Here is a 20,265-nt window from a genome sequence, read left to right on the forward strand (position 1 = left end):
TTTATATTTCTTTATTGCCCACAAGGGGCTAAACATAGAGGGGACAAATAAGGACAGACAAAGGGATTAAGTCGATTACAACGACCCCAGTGCGAAACTGGTACTTTATTTATCGAAAGGATGAAAGGCAAAGTCGACCTCGGCGGAATTTGAACTCAGAACGTAGCGGCAGACGAGATACGGCTTCGCATGTCACCCGACGTTTCTGCCAGCTCGCCGCCTTTGAATACATTATTATTATTGAATACATTATTATTATTGAGAGAGCAGTGCATGCCATCAAAGTGACACTGGGGTAAAATATATGAAGCCCAGTATACCCATCATGATTGCCCGTCTGATAAGGGTACATGCACTGCAACCATTTGTGCATGACCTGATGATCTCATATCAAGATAAACAGTGCATGACCTTGCAGGTGGGGCCCTGTTAAAATTTTCTTTAGGTCAATTAGTCCATCCCCTTCAAAAGGTCCTTGAATAAGGGATGATGAATGAAACATCCATGTTTCCCAAGGTGATTTATCCAAACACCAAAGAATTCCCCCACTACTTCTGCTCATGATCAGAGACGCGCGTATTATTATTATTTTTACGAGGGCACATGGCCTAATGGTTAGGGTATTGCACTCCCGATTGCAAGATTCTGGTTTCAATTCCCAGACCAGTTGATGTGTTGTGTTCTTGGGTACAACATATCGTCTCACATTGCTCTGTGATCACTTTGACACCTGATGCAAGGTAGACTTGTGCACCTGTTCAGACAATGTCAACTTGATGGAGGGTAGTGAGCTAATGTACATCTCTTGCATTTGATTCCTAAAAACAAATCGTTTGTGTTGGTCATTTGGTTGTTTTCTCTTTTTATTCCAATTTGCTCCCAGTAACATTGGTGACAGATTTCAAATGGGTTAGTCACTGGTTCACTCCATTGCTAAGTGGATTGCTCAATTCAAATGGTCAGCCTTTACTATAAGGGGACACATGTCTGTGGTATACTCAGCCCTAGTAGGTCATTCAGTTGTTCAAATAACTATGCACTTGTGAAACTGGTGGATGATCTCTTTATTTGCACTCTAGCACAGCCTTTGTTCGGTGTGTGTACTTGTGCTGCAGCATGGTCTTGGCTGTGCTGCCTAATTCAAACTACTGGCCATGCTGGAGCACCACTGTCATATCTACAGTATTTAATCTTTCTCGTTTCAGTCGACATCAGGTGATGGACAACATATTGGCTTTGCTGGACAACAACAATGTTGAAGCTGGTCGAGAGGTGACAGAGATGGACACAGATGGTGTGGAGGAGGAGGAGGAGGAAGAAGAGGAGGACACCGGTTCTTTCATTGAAGAGGAGGAAGATGACGACTACGAGGAAGAACACAGGCGCAAAATGCATGTTGATGATGATGATGATGAAGAAGAAGAAGAAAGCGGGCTGTTGAGAAGGTGGTGGCGGCAGAAGTGGCACGGGTTTTAGCTGAAGTCAGGAAAGTGAAGAGACAGGAAGAAGAGGAAGAGGAAGATGATGATGATGATGATTATTATGAGGAGGAAGAGGATGGTGAGATGCAAGTTGATGATTCTGACAACAGTGAGGATCTGACACAGCAACAACAACAACAACAACGATGGCGGCAACCTGTCTCCGGTCAACGGGAATTTGGTGAAGAATTAAGCAGCAGCTACCGAGCCATTGGTAGTCAGGCGATGCCACCAGTGGAGGGCCAAACAGGCTCATTGGCTTCAACAGAATCAACTGAACAGGTGGATAACGATCAGGTGTCCTACACAACAGACTCTGATGACGTGCTCGATCGCTCTGACATGCTTCAACACACGCTCAGGGTTGACAGTGACATTGTTTTTGCATTTCCAGATTCTGTTAATGGTAAGTAACTTTGCCTTCTTGTCATTGAAACAAAACTAGAAATGTATTTGTTAATATTGAGTGGCACTGGACTGGCTCCTTTGCAGGTGGCATGTAAAAAACACCATTTGAGCGTGGCTGTTGCCAGTACCGCCTGACTGGCCCTCGTGCCGGTGGCACATAAAAGCACCCACTACAGTCTCTCTCTCAAATGGCAGTCCATGTGCCTCTTAATAGATGCACAGGGAAGTTCAAATATAATGCTGTAAGCAGCAGGAGCAGTGTAAAATTGGCAGCTGCTCTGTTGCTGGAACATTCACTTCCTCCTGATATAGGATAGGCACTCTCAGGCTGACCCATTGTGTCTTTTGGCCGTTTATTTCCAATCTTTTCACTACCAACGACCCCCTTTTATTTAAATGGACTCTTCCACAGTCTCCAGGCTGTTTTGAAAAGTTTGTTGCCTCAATAAGCTGAGTTGATTAACTAACAAGAAACTAGTTTTAATTATGAGTAGCCTAGTAATTAAGCCTAGTAAAGTAATTGTTTGTGGCGTGAAGTGAGCATTTCTGCCTGACCGAGTAACAGAGTTGTAGCTGAGTCTTTATTTCTCTGATTGAGGTTGTTCAGCAAAGCAAGACCCCTGCACCATCACACTCTCTTGGTGAGTCCAGGGATGATAGGGAAAGGGGTAACGGGGATGGGTAGAGAGGATGCTACTGGAAGTCTTCAGCTTTGACCTTCCACTCAGATAGCCACTGGGTGATGGTCATTATGAAGCTGTCTCCTGCTGAATCCTTGTTTGTTGATCGCACAAAAGAATCCTCCTCCCTCTTCCTCCACCCCTCACCTCACTCCACATCCTCATTTCTTTTCCTCTCCCCTCCACCACATTGTCTCTCTCAGTTGTTCAACTTGCTAGAAATAGCAGTTAGATCATACTCTTGGGGAAGGGAAATAAAAAAAAAAAAGGGACATAAGTGTGTGGTTGTGGATTCACTGTGCCTAAGAAAGAAGGGGTGATCGCCATGGCTGGACTGCTCTCCCTCATTAGCTCATTTTGAACTGTCTAGGGGTTAAACAACAACACACACACACAATCACACATGCACACGTTTTATGTGATGTGAACCCAAAGTATTTGTTTCATTTTTCAGAGAGATCATCTGATGCAGTGACCCACACAAGCAAAAGACTTCACATTGAGGTGGACACGGAGGAGGAGGATGGTGATGATGATGTAGCTATGGAGTCTGTGGAACCAGACACAGATGTCACAGAGGCAGTGAGAGACAGCGAACCACCACCACTCCAGAGGGAGTCTTTACATACGTCTACCACCACCACCATCACCACGTTTGATGTTACCGCTACTGTTCCTACTCTTCCTGCTACTACTCCTACTTTTACTACTACACCTCCTCCTACTCCTCCTACCACCACAGTCACTGCTTCTGCTACTCATGAGGATGAGACTGCTGCTGCTGGTTGTTACCAGATTGATGATGATGTGGATGAATACCACCACGAGGACTCCATGGCAAACATCCTGCTCAAACACGCGTCCCATTTACTGGCATCGTCCACCTCCCACACCACCAAAGTTATCTCCCCCGCTGCACCCCCGCCCCCACCTATTGTGGACTTGACCGACGATCAAGATGAGGAGGTTGACTACAGTTATGACTTCATAGAGGGAAGACAACAGGCTAACCGGGTGGAAGGTGACAATTTCTTTGAACCAGAAGAATCCAATGATATCCTGGAGATTTGTCCCCTCTCTGCGCCACAACAGGTAAAAATCTTTTTGATTCCTCTGTCCACTGTTTTTTGTTTTTCATTCTTTTTATGGTTTTTACTTTGTTTTTATGTCTGTTTTACCTTGCTAGTATGAGTTAGATCAGTACTTTTCAACCGTTTCTATACTCATGGACCCCTCTGATTTCTTTTTAATAATAATAATAATTGTGTACAGTGCTCAGGTGCACTACAACTCATCTAAAGTGTATATATAATCAGGTGTAGTTTCGGCGGATTTCGGAAAGCATGAGGGCCTTAAAAGATGCAGTGTCATGGCAGTCAACAACTGACGCAGGCAGTTTATTCCATGCTTCAGCAACTCTGAGCGTGAAAAAATGTTTCCGAAAGTCATGGGAGCTGTGTTGTTTTCTGACTTTGTAGGCATGTCCACGTGTGTTAGACACATGGAGATCAAAAAGGTGTTCAGTGTTGTTGTTGGTGAGGTGGTTGATAACTTTGTGGTGTTTACCAAGTCCGTCGCCAGATGCCGGAGCTTCAGGGAAACAAGGCGCTCAGAATATGGTAGGTGTCTGATGTTTACTCGGCTGGACTTCCATATTCATTCCGTCTTGAAAAAAAAATCTTGTATTTTTCTTCATCATCGTACGTCTGTTGTCCATGCTGGCATGGGTTGGGTGACTTGACCAGAGCTGGCAAGCTAAGGAGCTGCACCAGACCCCAGACTGATTTGGCATGGTTTTCTGTGGCTGGATGTCCTTCCTAACACCAACCACTTTACAGAAGAGTGTACTGGGTGCTTTTATGTGGCGCTGCACACGTGGATCCACCTGTTTATGTGACAGAGCCATGAGTGCAGAATTGTATAAAAATCAATTCCTAAAATATTTTGTTAATTTTTAGAAATATAACCAATTCTATTCTTTACTTGCTTCATTCTGCGGCCATGCTGGAACACCGCCTTTAGTCGAACAAATCGACCCCAGGATTTAGTCTTTGTAAGCCTAGTACTTATTCTATCAGTCCCTATTGCCAAACTGCCAAGTTATGGGGACATAAACACACCAACATCCATTGTTAAGCGATGGTGGGGGGACAAACACAGACACGCAAATATAAACATTCACACATACATATATACATATATATGATGGGCTTCTTTCAGTTTCCGTCTACCAAATCCATTCAGAAGGCTTTGGTTAGCCTGAGGCTATAGTTGAGGACACTTGCCCAAGCTGCCACCCAGTGGGACTGAACCTGGGACCATGTGGTTGGGAAGCAAGCTCCTTACCACACAGCCACTCCTTATTGAACATAAATTTTAACAGCAAAATTTTATATGCTACCCCCCCCCCCAGCCGGTCATAGGACTGCAGTCGAAAACTACTGAGTTTGACAAATACATCATTGAGGCATTGTTTTGCAGCTGAATGCTCTTCCTGTGCTGATCCTTACATGACTTTCAAATAAGGGATCCCTTGTTCCATGTCTTTCAAAGTGTAGACCCATTGGACAATTTGTTGGTGGAAAATTACAAAAAACTTCACTTGTAGAACAATGATATTCACATGATTCCCCACACACACATGGTGGGCTTCCTTTCAATTTCCATTCACCATATCCAACCGCTAGGTTTTGATCGGCCCTGGGCTATAATAAAAGATATTTGCCCTAGACAACTGTGCAGTGGGACTGAACCGGTCACACAGTTATGTCTGATGTTTTGAAATTTCCTTGAGATTTCTCGCTTGATTTAATGAAGGCTTCTTTGTCCTTCGAAATTCTGCGACAAGGAATCACCATCATCTCTTCCTTCCTTCAGACCAGATGTTTAGGCCACTGGTTCTCAACCAATTTTAACCTATGGACCCCTTTGATTAATAATCTTTTCTAACCACTTGATGCTTAAAAGCCAGTTTTATAGAGACTTCTTTCAAAATTCCTATTTTGCTTTCCACTCATTCACTTGTGTGGGTTTGCAATGGAATTCTCTGGGAGAACATGTTTCAGTGACCAAAAACATGTCAAACAATGTAAAGAATCAGAGAAAGAAACCTGGCTCTTTCTTGCAATAAATACATCTAAATTTTTATCATGGACCCTTAAAATGCTGCTGTGGATCCTCACTTCACTATTTTTCTTGTATGTACGCCAAATGTCTTATATGACCTTCCCCCCACCCCAGGTTGTCTGGACCTTGGTTGAGAACCAAGAGTTTAAGGTAAAGTTCTGTTTCATTCACTTTTGATGAATTTTTCTCTTCTGTTTATCAAATGAGTGAACAGGCAAGAGCACTAGAAATAGCAGCCTAGTCTTCCATCTCTGGCATGGAATGAAGTTTGCTTTCCAACAACATGCTTCTGGCAAATGTAAGTGCAGGGGTTGATTCTTCATGCAGGGTTCCAGCGATGAATGTCAGAAACCAAAAAGATTTGAAAATAAGGTTCTGAAATCCCTCCTCTGTCAATTTGAATAACAAACAGCCTTTACAGAATGGGACAGAAATTAGAGAAACGGATTAAAATTGTCTCCCTTAGATTAGGCTTAGTTTGTGTGTAATTACACACACACGCACATATATATATATATATATATCATCATCATCATCATTTAGCGTCCGCTTTCCATGCTAGCATGGGTTGGACGGTTTAACTGGGGTCTGTGAAGCTGGAAGGCTTCGTCAGGCCCAGTCAGATCTGGCAGTGTTTCTACGGCTGGATGCCCTTCCTAACGCCAACCACTCCGTGAGTGTAGTGGGTGCTTTTTACGTGCCACCCGCACAGGTGCCAGACAGAGCTGGCAAACGGCCACGAACGGATGGTGCTTTTACGTGTCACCGGCACGGGGCCAGGCGATGCTGGCAACGGCCACGAACGGATGGTGCTTTTACGTGTCACCGGCACGGGGCCAGGCCAGGCTGGCAACGGACATGAACGGATGGTGCTTTTACGTGCCACCGACACGGGGCCAGACAGAGCTGGCAAACGGCCACGAACGGATGGTGATAGTTAATCCAAACAAGGAAACACAAAAAAACACAACGCGAGGACGTGGAACAAATAAAGTATTATTGGACTCTCAGGAAAGAAGGGAAGATAGCTAAGATCAAAGTCTAATATCTATTCTTATTAGTTGATATAATGTGTGTGTGTTTTGAAACCAGTAAAAACGAGAATGGCTCCAAAATATGAGAAACCACAAAGACGAGGTGAAAGAACATTTCAGGTAGTTTCATTTATAGGATCAACATATCTTTGTGTTGTGGGGTGGATTGGGATTTGAAGAATTCATCTTTTGCGTTGCTTTTTAAAAGTTTTGCAGTTGCTTACAACAAAATGGTGGTGACAAACAAATGAACTGTTTTATCTCCATATCTTCGTTGAAATATGCTGCATTTGTCAGAATTAATTTTGAAAATATGGAAAATTTAGTAAAATGATTTTGTTATTATTAATCCTTTGAGCCGTGATCTTTTTGGTACTCTTTCATCCTGTGCCTGAGTTCCTAAGCCATTTATACCCGAGTCTAACAGGGGTAAGGAGCAAGACTGTCATAACATATACATGATACAATTCCTACATTGCTGTTACTCTTTACTCTTTTACTTGTTTCAGTCATTTGACTGCGGCCATGCTGGAGCACCGCCTTTAGTCGAGCAAATCGACCCCGGGACTTATTGTTTTTGTAAGCCCAGTACTTATTCTATCGGTCTCTTTTGCCGAACCGCTAAGTTACGGGGACGTAAACACACCACCATCGGTTGTCAAGCAATGCTAGTGGGACAAACACAGACACACAAACACACACACACACACATATATATATATATACATATACGACAGGCTTCTTTCAGTTTCCGTCTACCAAATCCACTCACAAGACTTTGGTCGGCCCGGGGCTATAGCAGAAGACACTTGCCCAAGATGCCACGCAGTGGGACTGAACCCGGAACCATGTGGTTGGTTAGCAAGCTACTTACCACACAGCCACTACTGCACGGCCACAAAGCATACAAACACTTGATATCGCCTGACGTTTTTATGCCAATATTGCACTCTTCAGGTGGTGCTCCAGCTTTGCCACAAACGAATGAAAACCGTTGAACCAAGTGAAATCATGACTGATGCCAGTGCCACCTGACTGGTTCCCATGCCAGTGGTACATAAAAAGTACTCTCGGAGTGGTTTGCATTAGGAAGAGCAACCAACTGTAGAAACTTCAGTCAAACTGTCCAACCCAGTCCAGCATGGAAAGCAGATGTTAAACGATGATGCACCATGTTGGATTAGTAGACCAGAACCACTATTCATTAGTTTGTTTCTGGAGCCTTTGTGGCATGCAAATTGGTTTGAGTGGTGAAGTTTCTCTGGAATTGGCAAAGTTTCCTGGAGAGGTGGTCAGCTTATGACAGTCCAGACAGGTAGTAGGGAGCTCATTTCTGGACCTTGAGTCTTTGGCATTCATCGCTGGAAGAGGGAATGGCTTCATCATGCTGCAGAATCATCAGACACATGTGGACATCATGTGGTGAACTCAATGGGAGCTGCCTTAACCCCTTTTTGGGTAAATGCCATTGCAAAATGAAGAGGAATTGATCAATCCAGAAATCTATTTACAAACTCAACTGGGCTTACACTCCCCATTTCTGCTGCCTGGAATGGTGTTTGACCTACAAGTTGAAGTGTCATATGGACCTTTGCTGATGGCATCCAGTGTTGTAGTTCCCCTCTCTCTCTTTTCACACCATTTGATCCATTCTCCAAACCAGTTTCATTGTCCCTGTTTTCACTTGCTATTCTGGGTCTGTCATCATCAGAAACAGATTCCAAGTCACTGCTTTGGTAATTTGCATCATCTTTGCCATCAAATTCACTGAATTCATCCAATATGTTGAACTCTGCCATTTATAGAGAACTAGCAGTATCGCCCGGCGTTGCTCGGGTTTGTAAGGGAAATAACTATAAAGCATTTTTAGTGAGTTATAGCCAAAATATAGCAAAAAAATGGGGAAAAAATGATGGTAAATTTTTTTTTTTGAGAGTTAAAAAGGTGGAGTTGCGTCCCCTAGACAGTCTGTGGTTTGTGTTTCTGATTCTCGACCCCATGTCGAATTTATCGATTTTTTTCAGAACTGGGGGAACATTTCAAAATTTTCTCTGCGTTAGTTTTGAATTATGACATTGGGCTATGTGTGTGTCAAGTTTCATCAGAATCGGTTGAAAGCCGTGGTCAGGGTGAGGGCACAACCTGACAGACACACAGACACGCAGACAGACAAACTGCCGTTTATATAGAGAGAGATATTCCAGAACTTATCCATAATGTCCAGAGAATAACCCCTGAACATAAAACCCTTTTGTTCGTAGAACACACTTCTTAATTATCCAACCATTCGAGCTCATCTTCAGAAAATAGACAACAGAAAACATCACCCATGGCCACCCACACAGATCTGCTCTTGCGGGTGTAGTAAATGCATATCTAAGTGTTGGGATGGGGGGAACCAAATGGCTGGCATAAGACAGGGAGTCAAGGGGTGGGAGCTGATGTGTCTGTGCTTGGTCGATGGTGTTGTCCCTTCATGCATCCAAGGGGAGAGGGGCAAGCTATGGTAATATTGACCCTGGAAGGATTTCAAGTCACTTTCTGTTGTTGTTGTAATTGTTGTTTCTATTTCTTTAAATATTTTTTTTATGGATTTTTAATTGATTTTTTTTTTTTTCTTTTTCAGCAGCCCACCTTGTCATCAAGTTATTACCATTCGACGACGAAGATAGAGGAGACACCTGCAGAACAGATACTGATTGATGATGATGAGGAGGAGGAGGCAGAAGTGGTGGAGGAAGAAGAGGAGGAGGAGGAGGCAGAAGTGGTGGAGGAAGAAGAGGAGGAGGAGGAGGCAGAAGTGGTGGCGGAAGAAGAGGAGGAGGAGGCAGAAGTGGTGGCGGAAGAAGAGGAGGAGGAGGCAGAAGTGGTGGAGGAAGAAGAGGAGGAGGCAGAAGTGGTGGAGGAAGAAGAGGAGGAGGCAGAAGTGGCGGAGGAAGAAGAGGAGGTGGAGGCAGAAGTGGCGGAGGAAGAAGAGGAGGAGGCAGAAGTGGCGGAGGAAGAAGAGGAGGAGGCAGAAGTGGTGGAAGAGGATAGTGAAGAGGATGGGGGATTTGTTAAAGTAGAACATGTGGAGGAGGAGGAGGAAGAGAGAGATGATGCTAGTAAAGCAAGTTCAGTGCAAGAGGAGGTTGGTGTTAGGGTGGAAGAAACGGAAATGGGCAAGCTGTTGGCGGTGCAGGAAGATGAAGATGAAGATGTTGGTAGTGAGGCTGAGTCCGTTACAATGGAAACTGCAGCCAGGACAGACACAATGAGCCAGATCAGGGTTTCAGAAGTTCAACCAGAGCCTTGTCACTTTGACCACAACGACAGGGTCAATGAGGGCAATGTCCCAGAGCAAACGGCCACAGATGTGATACCCGTGGCCGCCGCTGCTGCCCCATCAACCCCACTGGATTCTGAGAACGAAGATACAGAGATGAGAGTTTCCCATATCGATGAGCAGCAGCAGCAGCTTACTAACCAAGAGGAAGACGATGGTGGCGTGGTTCTGGACGGTCATGTCACGTCTGCATCTTCGTCCGATAACCTCACTTCCTTTTCTTTGTCAGACACTTCTTGTATGTCAGCCCCTTCATCGACGACAAGGCAGGAAGTCACAATGGAAGCTGAAACAATGGTAAGACTTAGCATCTCTCCTTTTTGCTGTCTATTTTATTATTATGCTTCAGGCAATAAACTGACCACATGGTCAGCGCACTGGACATCAGGCTCTGTGGCATTTCGTCTGGCTTTATGTTCTGGCAAAGTTGCATTTGCCTTCGTGCCGGTGACACGTAAAAGCACCATCCGTTTCGTGGCCGTTTGCCAGCTCAGTCTGGCCCCCATGTTGGTGACACGTAAAAGCACCATCCGTTCGTGTCTGTTGCCAGCCTCGCCTGGCCCCCGTGCCGGTGACACGTAAAAGCACCATCCGTTCGTGGCCGTTTGCCAGCTCTGTCTGGCACCTGTGCGAGTGGCACGTAAAAAGCACCCACTACACTCACGGAGTGGTTGGCATTAGGAAGGGCATCCAGTCGTAGAAACACTTCCAAATCTGACTGGGCCTGATGCAGCCTTCTGGCTTCACAGATCCCAGTTGAACCGTCCAACCCATGCTAGCATGGAGAACGGACGCTAAATGATGATGATGATGATGATGATTGTTGTGGGGCAGGGGTGTGGCAATGAAATAGGTACCAGTTACACATTGGGGTCGATCTAATTGATTAGCCCCCTCCCCCAAAATTTCAGGCCTTTCATTAGAAAGGGTTATTAAAGCAGGCAGCAGGCAGAATTGTTAGCACACCAGACAAAATGCTTGAATGGCATTTCATCTGTTCCTCCATTCTGTGTTCAAATTCAGCTTTGCCTTTTCATCCTTTCAACTCAATGAAATAAGTACCAGTCATGCACTTGGGTCAATCTAACCAACGAGCCACATCTCCCAAAATTTCAGGCCTTGAGCCTCTATAATAGAAAAGATTATTAAGTTGGTGGGCAGGGCAGAATCTGCATCTCACTGGACAAAATGCTTAGCAGCCTTTCTTACGTTCTGAGTTCAAATAGCAGTGAAGTGTACTTTGCTTTTCATTCTTTTGAGGTTGATAAATTAAGTAACAATTGAGCACTGGGGTTGATTACATCCCCCTGTGCTCCCTGCAAATTTTGGCATTATGCCTACGTCTTCATCTTGAAGACTCCTGATGGATCAGGGGCTTCCCTTGTCTAGCAGTGTACTGCTGTACATTAAGACAGCTGGTTGTAGGAGAGAAGTGTGGACGGCTGGATAATAGTAGGCACAGGAGTGGCTGTGTGGTAAGTAGCTTGCTTCCCAATGACATGGTCCTGAGTTCAGTCCTACTACATGGTACCTTGGGCAAATGTCTTCTACTATAGCCTTGGGCTGACCAAAGCATTGAGTAGATTTGATAGACAGAAACTAGAAGAAGCTTGTTGTTTATGTATATATATATATATATATATATATATATACATATATATATATATATATATATATATATATATGTATGTATGTATGTATGTATGTCTGCGTATATGTTTGCCCCTCCCCCCCATCGCTTGACAACCGATGCTGGTGTGTTTACATCCCCGTAACTTAGCAGTTCAGCAAAAATGACCAATAGAATAGGTACTAGGCTTACAAAGAATAACCTCTGGGGTCAATTTGCTTGACTTAAAGGCGGTGCTCCAGCATGGCTGCAGTCAAATGACTGAAACGAGTAAAAGAAGTTGCTTGCTTTTAGTGATCCTGAAAAGAGAAAGATGTGGAGAATGAATGGGATAGAAGGAGTCTCTCTCGTACGAACCCAACAGAGGGACCAGCTATCCTAGTGGACAGCAGCATGGTAGATAAGACAAAGATAATGAAACAAGGAAAGTCCCTGGTTCATCTGGGGTCACTAGTGAGATCCTGAAAATATTGGGTAAGGTAGGCGCAGGAGTGGCTGTGTGGTAAGTAGCTTGCTAACCAACCACATGGTTCCGGGTTCAGTCCCACTGCGTGGTATCTTGGGCAAGTGTCTTCTGCTATAACCCCGGGCCGACCAATGCCTTGTGAGTGGATTTGGTAGACGGAAACTGAAAGAAGCCTGTCGTATATATGTATATATATATATATATATATATATATATATATATATATATATGTATGTGTGTGTGTTTGTGTGTCTGTGTTTGTCCCCCTAGCATTGCTTGACAACCGATGCTGGTGTGTTTACGTCCCCGTCACTTAGCGGTTCGGCAAAAGAGACCGATAGAATAAGTACTGGGCTTACAAAGAATAAGTCCCGGGGTCGATTTGCTCGACTAAAAGGCGGTGCTCCAGCATGGCCGCAGTCAAAATGACTGAAACATGTAAAAGAGTAAAGAGTAAAAGAGTAGTCTCCTGCATGGTTAAAACCAGGTTCTTGAGGAAGGCATTGTCCCCAGTGACTGGTCTAGCAGCATCACAATCTGCTGCTACTAGGGCGAGGGAGAAATCTTTAATAGATGTAATTATAGAGGCATCAAATTACTGCACAACAATGGTAGAGTGTGATTTGGCTGCTATTTTTAGTATTCTAATTGACTAATTGGAGGTTCTGTTGTTGGCTTATTGTTGTTCTCTATGTTTATAGGAAGTGAGTGTTGGGCCAGAGGAAGTAACTAATGTCACACAGGAAGTGGATGTTGCTATGACAACTAGCTTGCAGCCAGAGGTGGAAGTTGCTCCAGCCATGCCTGCCCCTGCACCAATGATGGAATCTACATCCCATGACCTTCCTCCAGTGAGCGAAACCCTGTCCCAGCCAGCTACGAATGAGGTATGAACTTAACCTGTTGTTATTGTTTGAGCTCTTGTAGTCCAATCGTGACCACCTCATCTTTATTCAGCCATCATCTAATGTGGTTACTGCTCCATATAAAATGCTGAGATATAATTTAAGATACATGTGGCTGCTATTTCTGGCAAGTGGAACAACCATATGCAGGCTTCCTCGTTGGTTGTCAGTCTGTGGAATTAGTAGAAGAGAGGACACAATACCTTGTGTTATTTAATTTAGTCTATTTACATGATACTTATTTTGAGTTCAAATCCCTCAGCAATTGCACACCTGTGACACGTGACTCAAATGACCTCTTCAGTCACACACACACTGATGATGATGATATCTGTGTTAAGGCGGCGAGCTGGCAGAAACGTTAGCACGCCGGGCGAAATACGTAGCCGTATTTCGTCTGCAGTTACGTTCCGAGTTCAAATTCCGCCAAGGTCGACTTTGCCTTTTATCCTTTCGGGGTCGATAAATCAAGTACCAGTTACGCACTGGGGTCGATGTAATCGACTTAATCCGTCTGTCTGTCCCCTCTATGTTTAGCCCCTTGTGGGTAATAAAGAAACAGATATCTGTGTTAAGGTTTAGGCCTTAAAACACGTGGCTCCTACTTTCACAACATAAAGGAGTTTATTGTGGGTTTATTGGGGAGGGTACTGAACAGGTCAAGGGATTATGTAGAAGCCTCAGGTCAGCCTTGATGAAACAGACCCTTTAATTGAAGGTGTTCAGTTCTGGGGTGATAGCCAGTAAGATTTTTCTTTATGTTCTTTTAATCATTCTTTTCTTTTCTTTAATTTCAGACTCCCTCTGTGTTTCCAGCAACCAAGACCCCTTCCAGGAGAAGAGCATCTCAGTCCCGCAGAAATAAAACGACAGAGCTTGGGAAGTTTTCTGTAAGAGAGGAAACATCCCAGATGGAAGTGGAGAGTAAAGATAAAGGAGTCGAGGTGGCTGACGAAAAGGCAACGGAGGAGGAAGTGAAGCACACAAGCTCTATCACAGCCTCACAATCTACCCCTGACATTGAGTTTACACACACTTCGAGAAAGAGAGCCAGCAAAACGCCTGCTGTTGTTGCAGAGTCTGTGAGTAAGGGACCAGGATCAGTTGGGGAAGAGATGCAGTCAGAGAGCAACGAGGAAGCTGACCAAAGCTCCAGTCAGTTACCCATGAGGGTTTTGAGGAGCAGCACTTTGAATAGGAAAGCCAAAATAGAGACACCACCTCCGACGCCGACTCGTAAAAGTTTTCCTTCAGCTCCACAAAAGAGTTTCATTGCTCAATCGTCTGCCCGAAGAAAAACATTTGTGGAGGAGAGCCCCACCCTTGTGTATATCAAGTCCAAAACACAGAGTATGATGGAAGTCTCTTTACAAGAGAGACCTGGTCGAATAGGTACCTCTGTAATTCCTACAGACCTGGGATCATCTGCGGAAGGGGAGTCAGAATCGTCTCTTCTCACTCCTTCCCCCTCCAGAAGAAGGAGAACTTTGGACAGAGGACATAAAACTCGTTCAAGTCAACGAATTTCAACACAGAAAGTTGTTTCTGAATCCTTTATTGAAAGTCCTCATCCAGTTGTAGCTGAAGGTAATTAGAGATATTTTTCTTGACTCAAGTGGGTTTGATGTTGCTGCAAATTTTAGCATTTACATTTTGTTATTTTCTTATTTCCTTCTTTTCTTCTCTGCTTTCTCTCCTTCCCAAGTTTATTGTAGACAAATCCCTGTTAAACTTGTCTTCCATCAATTGAAACCATGAAGAGGAGGTTGCTAATGTCATTTATTGCTCCCTAATGTAGGTTGCTAATGTCATTTATTGCTCCCTAATGTAGGTTGCTAATGTCATTTATTGCTCCCTAATGTAGGTTGCTAATGTCATTTATTGCTCCCTAATGTAGGTTGCTAATGTCATTTATTGCTCCCTAATGTAGGTTGCTAATGTCATTTATTGCTCCCTAATGTAGGTTACTAATGTCATTTATTGCTCCCTAATGTAGGTTGCTAATGTCATTTATTGCTCCCTAATGTAGGTTGCTAATGTCATTTATTGCTCCCTAATGTAGGTTGCTAATGTCATTTATTGCTCCCTAATGTAGGTTGCTAATGTCATTTATTGCTCCCTAATGTAGGTTGCTAATATCATTTATTGCTCCCTAATGTAGGTTGCTAATGTCATTTATTGCTCCCTAATGTAGTACAGGAGAGAAACATGGGTGATAAGCAAAAGGGGATTAGCCACCTGTGGCCTTCACATCCCCAAATGGGGTACATTTTATTTTTCATTCTGTAGGGTACCGTTTGTACCCTTTGATTACACCAAGCATCTTTTCTTTTTACCTCTAAAAGTCAGGCAAGGAACTTGTTTGTGGTTGTTTGATCTGCTAGAAATAGCAGCTACGTTACTATGAAATTTCATGCCCTACCACCTTAGAAATGAAAGGAGTCATTGGATGATGTAAATCTACATCTATTTAAAACTAGCAGCATAGCCCGGCATTGCCCGGGTATGTAAGAGCCCCTAGTAGGCAACGACTAATCCCAATCTAGTCCTTTCCCTCTAGGGAACGAAGACGCATGTGTAGGTTGCAATGTCTTCTCTTCACTCGAATACTTCTGTGTATACGATGTTCCTAGCTGTCCCTAGCTGTTGAGTTGTGTCCCCTAGACAGAAAATGTGTTGCATATAAAAAGCTTAGATTCTCGACCCCGTGTCGAATTTATCGATTTTTTTTCAGAACTGGGGGAACTTTTCAAAATTTTCGCTGCGTTAGTTTTGAATTATGACATTGGGCTATGAGTGTGTCAAGTTTCATCAGAATCGGTTGAAAGCCGTGGTCAGAGTGAGGGTACAACCTGACAGACACACAGACAGACAAACTGCCGTTTATATATAGAGAGATAGAAGGGATGGTCGTGGCTGGAACATGTATAATTATAGATCTCCTCAGCTAAGGCTGATGTCACACTAAAATTAATCTCATCTTTCTTTTCTTCTCTTTACCATTGATAGTTTAGTTAATATTAATGAAGATGAGAATGATTAGTTCCAGGTGAACCTCAAAAGGCATTCTTTCTCTTTTGAAGATTCTCAGCTAATCCAGACCCCTTATATATTTTTAGGCTTTTATTTTTCTATCTTTATATTCTTCTCATCTAACTCTTAATATAAATATGTGGTTATTTGAATGGAATAATACCTCATGTCATACATCTGAATTACGAATTTGCTTGTCTGAATGTTTAAGACAAATATATGAAATTTTTTATTGTATACCAAATTATATATATATATATATATATATATATTATATATATATATATATATATACATATGTGTGTGTGTGTGTGTGTGTGTGTGTGTGTATGTATGTATATATATATATATATATGTGTGTGTGTGTGTATATATATATATGTGTGTGTGTGTGTATATATAGATATATGTGTGTGTGTGGTGTGTGTATATATAGATATATGTGTGTGTGTGTGTATATATATATGTGTGTGTGTGTGTGTATATATATGTGTGTGTGTGTGTATATATACGTGTGTGTGTGTGTATATACATATATGTGTGTGTGTATATACATATGTGTGTGTGTGTGTGTGTGTGTATATGTGTGTGTGTGTGTGTGTATATACATATGTGTGTGTGTGTGTGTATATATATATCTCTCTATATAAACGGCAGTTTGTCTGTGCGTTTTCTGTGTGTCTGTTTTCTCGTACCCTCACTCTGACCACGGCTTTCAACCGATTCTGATGAAACTTGACACACACATAGCCCAATGTCATAATTCAAAACTAACGCAGCGAAAATTTTGAAAAGTTCCCCCAGTTCTGAAAAAAATCGATAAATTCGACATGGGGTCGAGAATCATAAACCCAAACCACAGACCTTTTTTAACTCTCAAAAAAAATTTACCATCGTTTTTTTTCCATTTTTTTGCTATTTTTTGGCTATAACTCTCTAAAAATGCTTTATAGTTATTTCCCTTACAAACCTGAGCAACGCCGGGCGATACTGCTAGTATATATATATATACATACATATATGTGTGTGTGTGTGTGTGTGTATATATATATACATATATATGTGTGTGTGTATATATATATATATATATATATATATATATATACACACACACACATATATATGTATATATATATACACATATATATATACAGTCTGTCAAATATTTATGTTTTGGGATGGGTGAGTGTTTATACATAAATTACAGGCTTCTTTCTGTTGTGTTCTTTAAAGACTCACCAAAAATCTCGATAGAACCGGAGCCGATGACAACCTCCAAGCCGATGAGCAGTCAGCAGAAACCTCAGAAAAGATCAACAAAGAATCGATCATTCGTGACACCGGCGGCCACGCCAACGACCCGTCTGCGACAGACGAGTCCCAAGAAAGACTTAGATAATAATAATACAAACACAAAAGAGGCTGAGCCAGTTTCTAAATCACCGGAGAAAGATAAACTTTATTCTGCATCCGTACTTCTTCCAGTGATGCCAGACATTCCTCCTTTGGCTGCTGAGCTGCAAACCCCAATTAGGGTTAGATCTACAAGGTCAGTACTTACAACACCATCTTATGTCGTTAAACGCTTCGTTATTTCCGTTTTGCATTCGAATTACTCTGTCAAGTGAAATAGTTTTCCACTCAAATTGTTTAGAATTAAACATTCATTTTCTCATAGCTTTGAGATTTCAATGATGTGATTGTTTATTTTCAAAATTGGAAGCACTCCGTCGGTTACGACGACGAGGGTTCCGGTTGATCCGAATCAACGGAACAGCCTGCTCGTGAAATTAACGTGTAAGTGGCTGAGCACTCCACAGACACGTGTACCCTTAACTTAGTTCTCGGGGATATTCAGCGTGACACAGAGAGTGACAAGGCCGGCCCCTTGAAATACAGGTACAACAGAAACAGGAAGTAAGAGTGAGAGAAAGTTGTGGTGAAAGAGTACAGCAGGGATCATCACCATCCCCTGCCAGAGCCTCGTGGAGCTTTTAGGTGTTTTTGCTCAATAAACACTCACAACGCCTGGTCTGGGAATCGAAACCGCGAGTCAGCTGCCCTAACCACTGGGCCATTTTCAAAATAACATTGTAGGGTTGGTGTGAGAGGCCAGATCTGGTTGGTTTGAACATGAAACAAGAAAACTATATAAGAGTTAGATTCAACCTTTCAACATTTGGATTAACTCTGTCAAATGTGACCCATGTTTATTCACATTGTCTTGAATGCTTAACGTCATAGCTTTGAAATTTCAGTGATGTGTTTGTTTATTTTTAGAATGACATTGTAGGGTAAGAGGGAGAGGTCAGACCTGGCTGGTTTGAACATGAAACTGATAGTCAGTTTAAATGGCAAAGAGTTAACATTTGTTGGGTGGCTGCACCAAGTTGAGGGTATGTAAGGCGGCGAACTGGCAGAAACGTTAGCACGCCGGGCGAAATGCGTAGCCGTATTTCGTCTGCCGTTACGTTCTGTGTTCAAATTCCGCCGAGGTCGACTTTGCCTTTCATCTTTTCGGGGTCGATAAATTAAGTACCAGTTACACTCTGGGGTTGATATAATCGACTTAATCCGTCTGTCTGTCCTTGTTTGTCCTCTCTGTGTTTAGCCCCTTGTGGGTAATAAAGAAATAGGTATTTAAGGGGAGTTGTTGTGTCTTATACGCACACGCTCCTTTTGTTTGCTCAACAACTTCATTAGCATGAAACAGAAGAGGCAACTGGAGATTTTTTTTTCTTTTTAAAATACGCATTTTTCTATGTTCAAACTGGTCAGATCCTGTCTCTCACACCTACCCTACAATGTCTTTATAAAAATGAACAGTAACATCATTGAAATCTTTGAGGCTCTAATGTAATGCATAATTAATTGAAAACATGTAAAAGCACTTGTGTGGTGTGGAGTAAAAGCCCCCAGCATGCTCTGTAAAGTGGGTGGCATGTTAGGAAGGGCATCCAGCTGTAGAAACCAGGCTAAATAAGAGTGGAATCTGGTGCAGCTTGCCATCTCTGGGCAAACCGTCCGACCCATGATGATGATAATGGATGTAAACAAATAAGCATTACCTCTGACAGAATAATCTCCCTCACTTGAAATGGGATTCTGTTTTTTGGGTAACATTACTTGAAAAGATTACAATCTCACTTTGTTTCTGCCTTCTAACACATTTGTCTCTTTCTCTCGGTATTTTTCAGAAGGAAAGCCTATTTGGTGAAGCCAGTCGACAGTCCTATAAATTTTCTCAGCCCCGGCCCATCCAAACCTACCCCACAAAGGTCAGACTCCAACAAGACAAAAACTACCCGTAAACCTTCGCCTGATCGGACTCCAAACCAGCAGCCATTTCATGGCATGGTGCTCAGGTCTAGAGCAGCCCCAGTTAAAAAACGAAAGTTATGATAGCTATTATTAATTAACTGATTAATTAAATAGACTCAATCAAATTCCAGTCTGGGGGAATGAAATGCAAAGTGTTCTTCTAGGATTGGTTGATTGTGCTTGTTGTTGTTGTTGAGTTGAAATTCGCTGCCAGGGACAACTTCGATTGATGACAGCGATGTGGTTGTTAAATGTACCAGTCATACACTGGGGGTTGGGTCACACAGACACACAACAGACTGCACTCCACTTCCTTGTGGCCATGGGTCAATGTAAAAATTTCACATTGTATCAATAACAATAAAAATAACGATAATAATAACAAGAATAAGAATAATGTTGGTGATGATAACAGTCCAGCTTGGAGTCTTTGCCTTTCACGTGTGATGTCAATGGTACCAGTAATAAACTGGATACATTGTGTTGATGTCCTCTGGTTCAAGGAAGTTGTTCTGCCCACCTGTAAGAAAAGGTCCCCTGACCACAGGACTCGATCCTGGTTGTATTTAATTCTTTTTGTTTTATTCTTTTTACTTTTTTTTTTTAGCTTCACACATCAGTTTCATGTTCAAATCACACAGGAGGAACCTTGACATTTGAGTCTGGCCAGCTCCTGCTAACCAGCTCCATGTCAAACAGTCCAACCCATGGTGATGATGATATGATGATATATATATGTGTATATATGTATGTATGTATATATATATATATATATATATATATATGTATATGTATATATATGTATATGTATATATATTGTATAGTTATTTATATTTATATATACTATAATTATATA

At 42.5% G+C, this 20,265-nt stretch overlaps 2 protein-coding genes across 3 annotated transcripts in view; both read left to right on the forward strand.

Moving 5' to 3' along the window:
• LOC115224890 (protein ELYS) overlaps nucleotides 1–1,511 on the forward strand; it is a 73,707-nt gene extending 72,196 nt beyond the window's left edge. For both annotated transcript variants that reach the window (XM_029795847.2, XM_029795848.2), the window contains exon 33: nucleotides 1,206–1,511. In XM_029795847.2, the coding sequence (XP_029651707.1) occupies nucleotides 1,206–1,476 (271 nt within the window). In that variant the 3' untranslated portion in view covers nucleotides 1,477–1,511. The remainder of the gene's footprint in view (nucleotides 1–1,205) is intronic.
• LOC115224893 (flocculation protein FLO11) lies at nucleotides 1,431–19,823 on the forward strand. The gene is made up of 8 exons (XM_029795850.2): nucleotides 1,431–1,887; nucleotides 3,024–3,661; nucleotides 9,356–9,487; nucleotides 9,806–10,351; nucleotides 12,852–13,037; nucleotides 13,853–14,642; nucleotides 17,322–17,637; nucleotides 19,286–19,823. The coding sequence occupies exons 1-8, from the start codon at nucleotides 1,566–1,568 to the stop codon at nucleotides 19,488–19,490; spliced, it is 3,135 nt and encodes a 1,044-aa protein (XP_029651710.2). The 5' UTR covers nucleotides 1,431–1,565; the 3' UTR covers nucleotides 19,491–19,823.
• The last annotated feature ends 442 nt before the right edge of the window (nucleotides 19,824–20,265 follow it).

This window comes from Octopus sinensis, linkage group LG26, assembly GCF_006345805.1.
Source record: "Octopus sinensis linkage group LG26, ASM634580v1, whole genome shotgun sequence".
In the NCBI taxonomy this organism is placed as follows: Eukaryota; Metazoa; Mollusca; class Cephalopoda; order Octopoda; family Octopodidae; genus Octopus; species Octopus sinensis.

What these genes read in the sequence shown, in the direction of transcription:
- LOC115224893 (XM_029795850.2), top strand. Translation starts at nt 1,566, where the DNA reads ATGCAAGTTGATGATTCTGACAACAGTGAGGATCTGACACAGCAACAA. An exon ending in ATTTCCAGATTCTGTTAATG is followed by an intron (nt 1,888 to 3,023) that starts GTAAGTAACTTT and finishes TTCATTTTTCAG; the next exon opens with AGAGATCATCTGATGCAGTG. An exon ending in AAGAAGAGGAGGAGGAGGAG is followed by an intron (nt 9,488 to 9,805) that starts GCAGAAGTGGTG and finishes GAACATGTGGAG; the next exon opens with GAGGAGGAGGAAGAGAGAGA.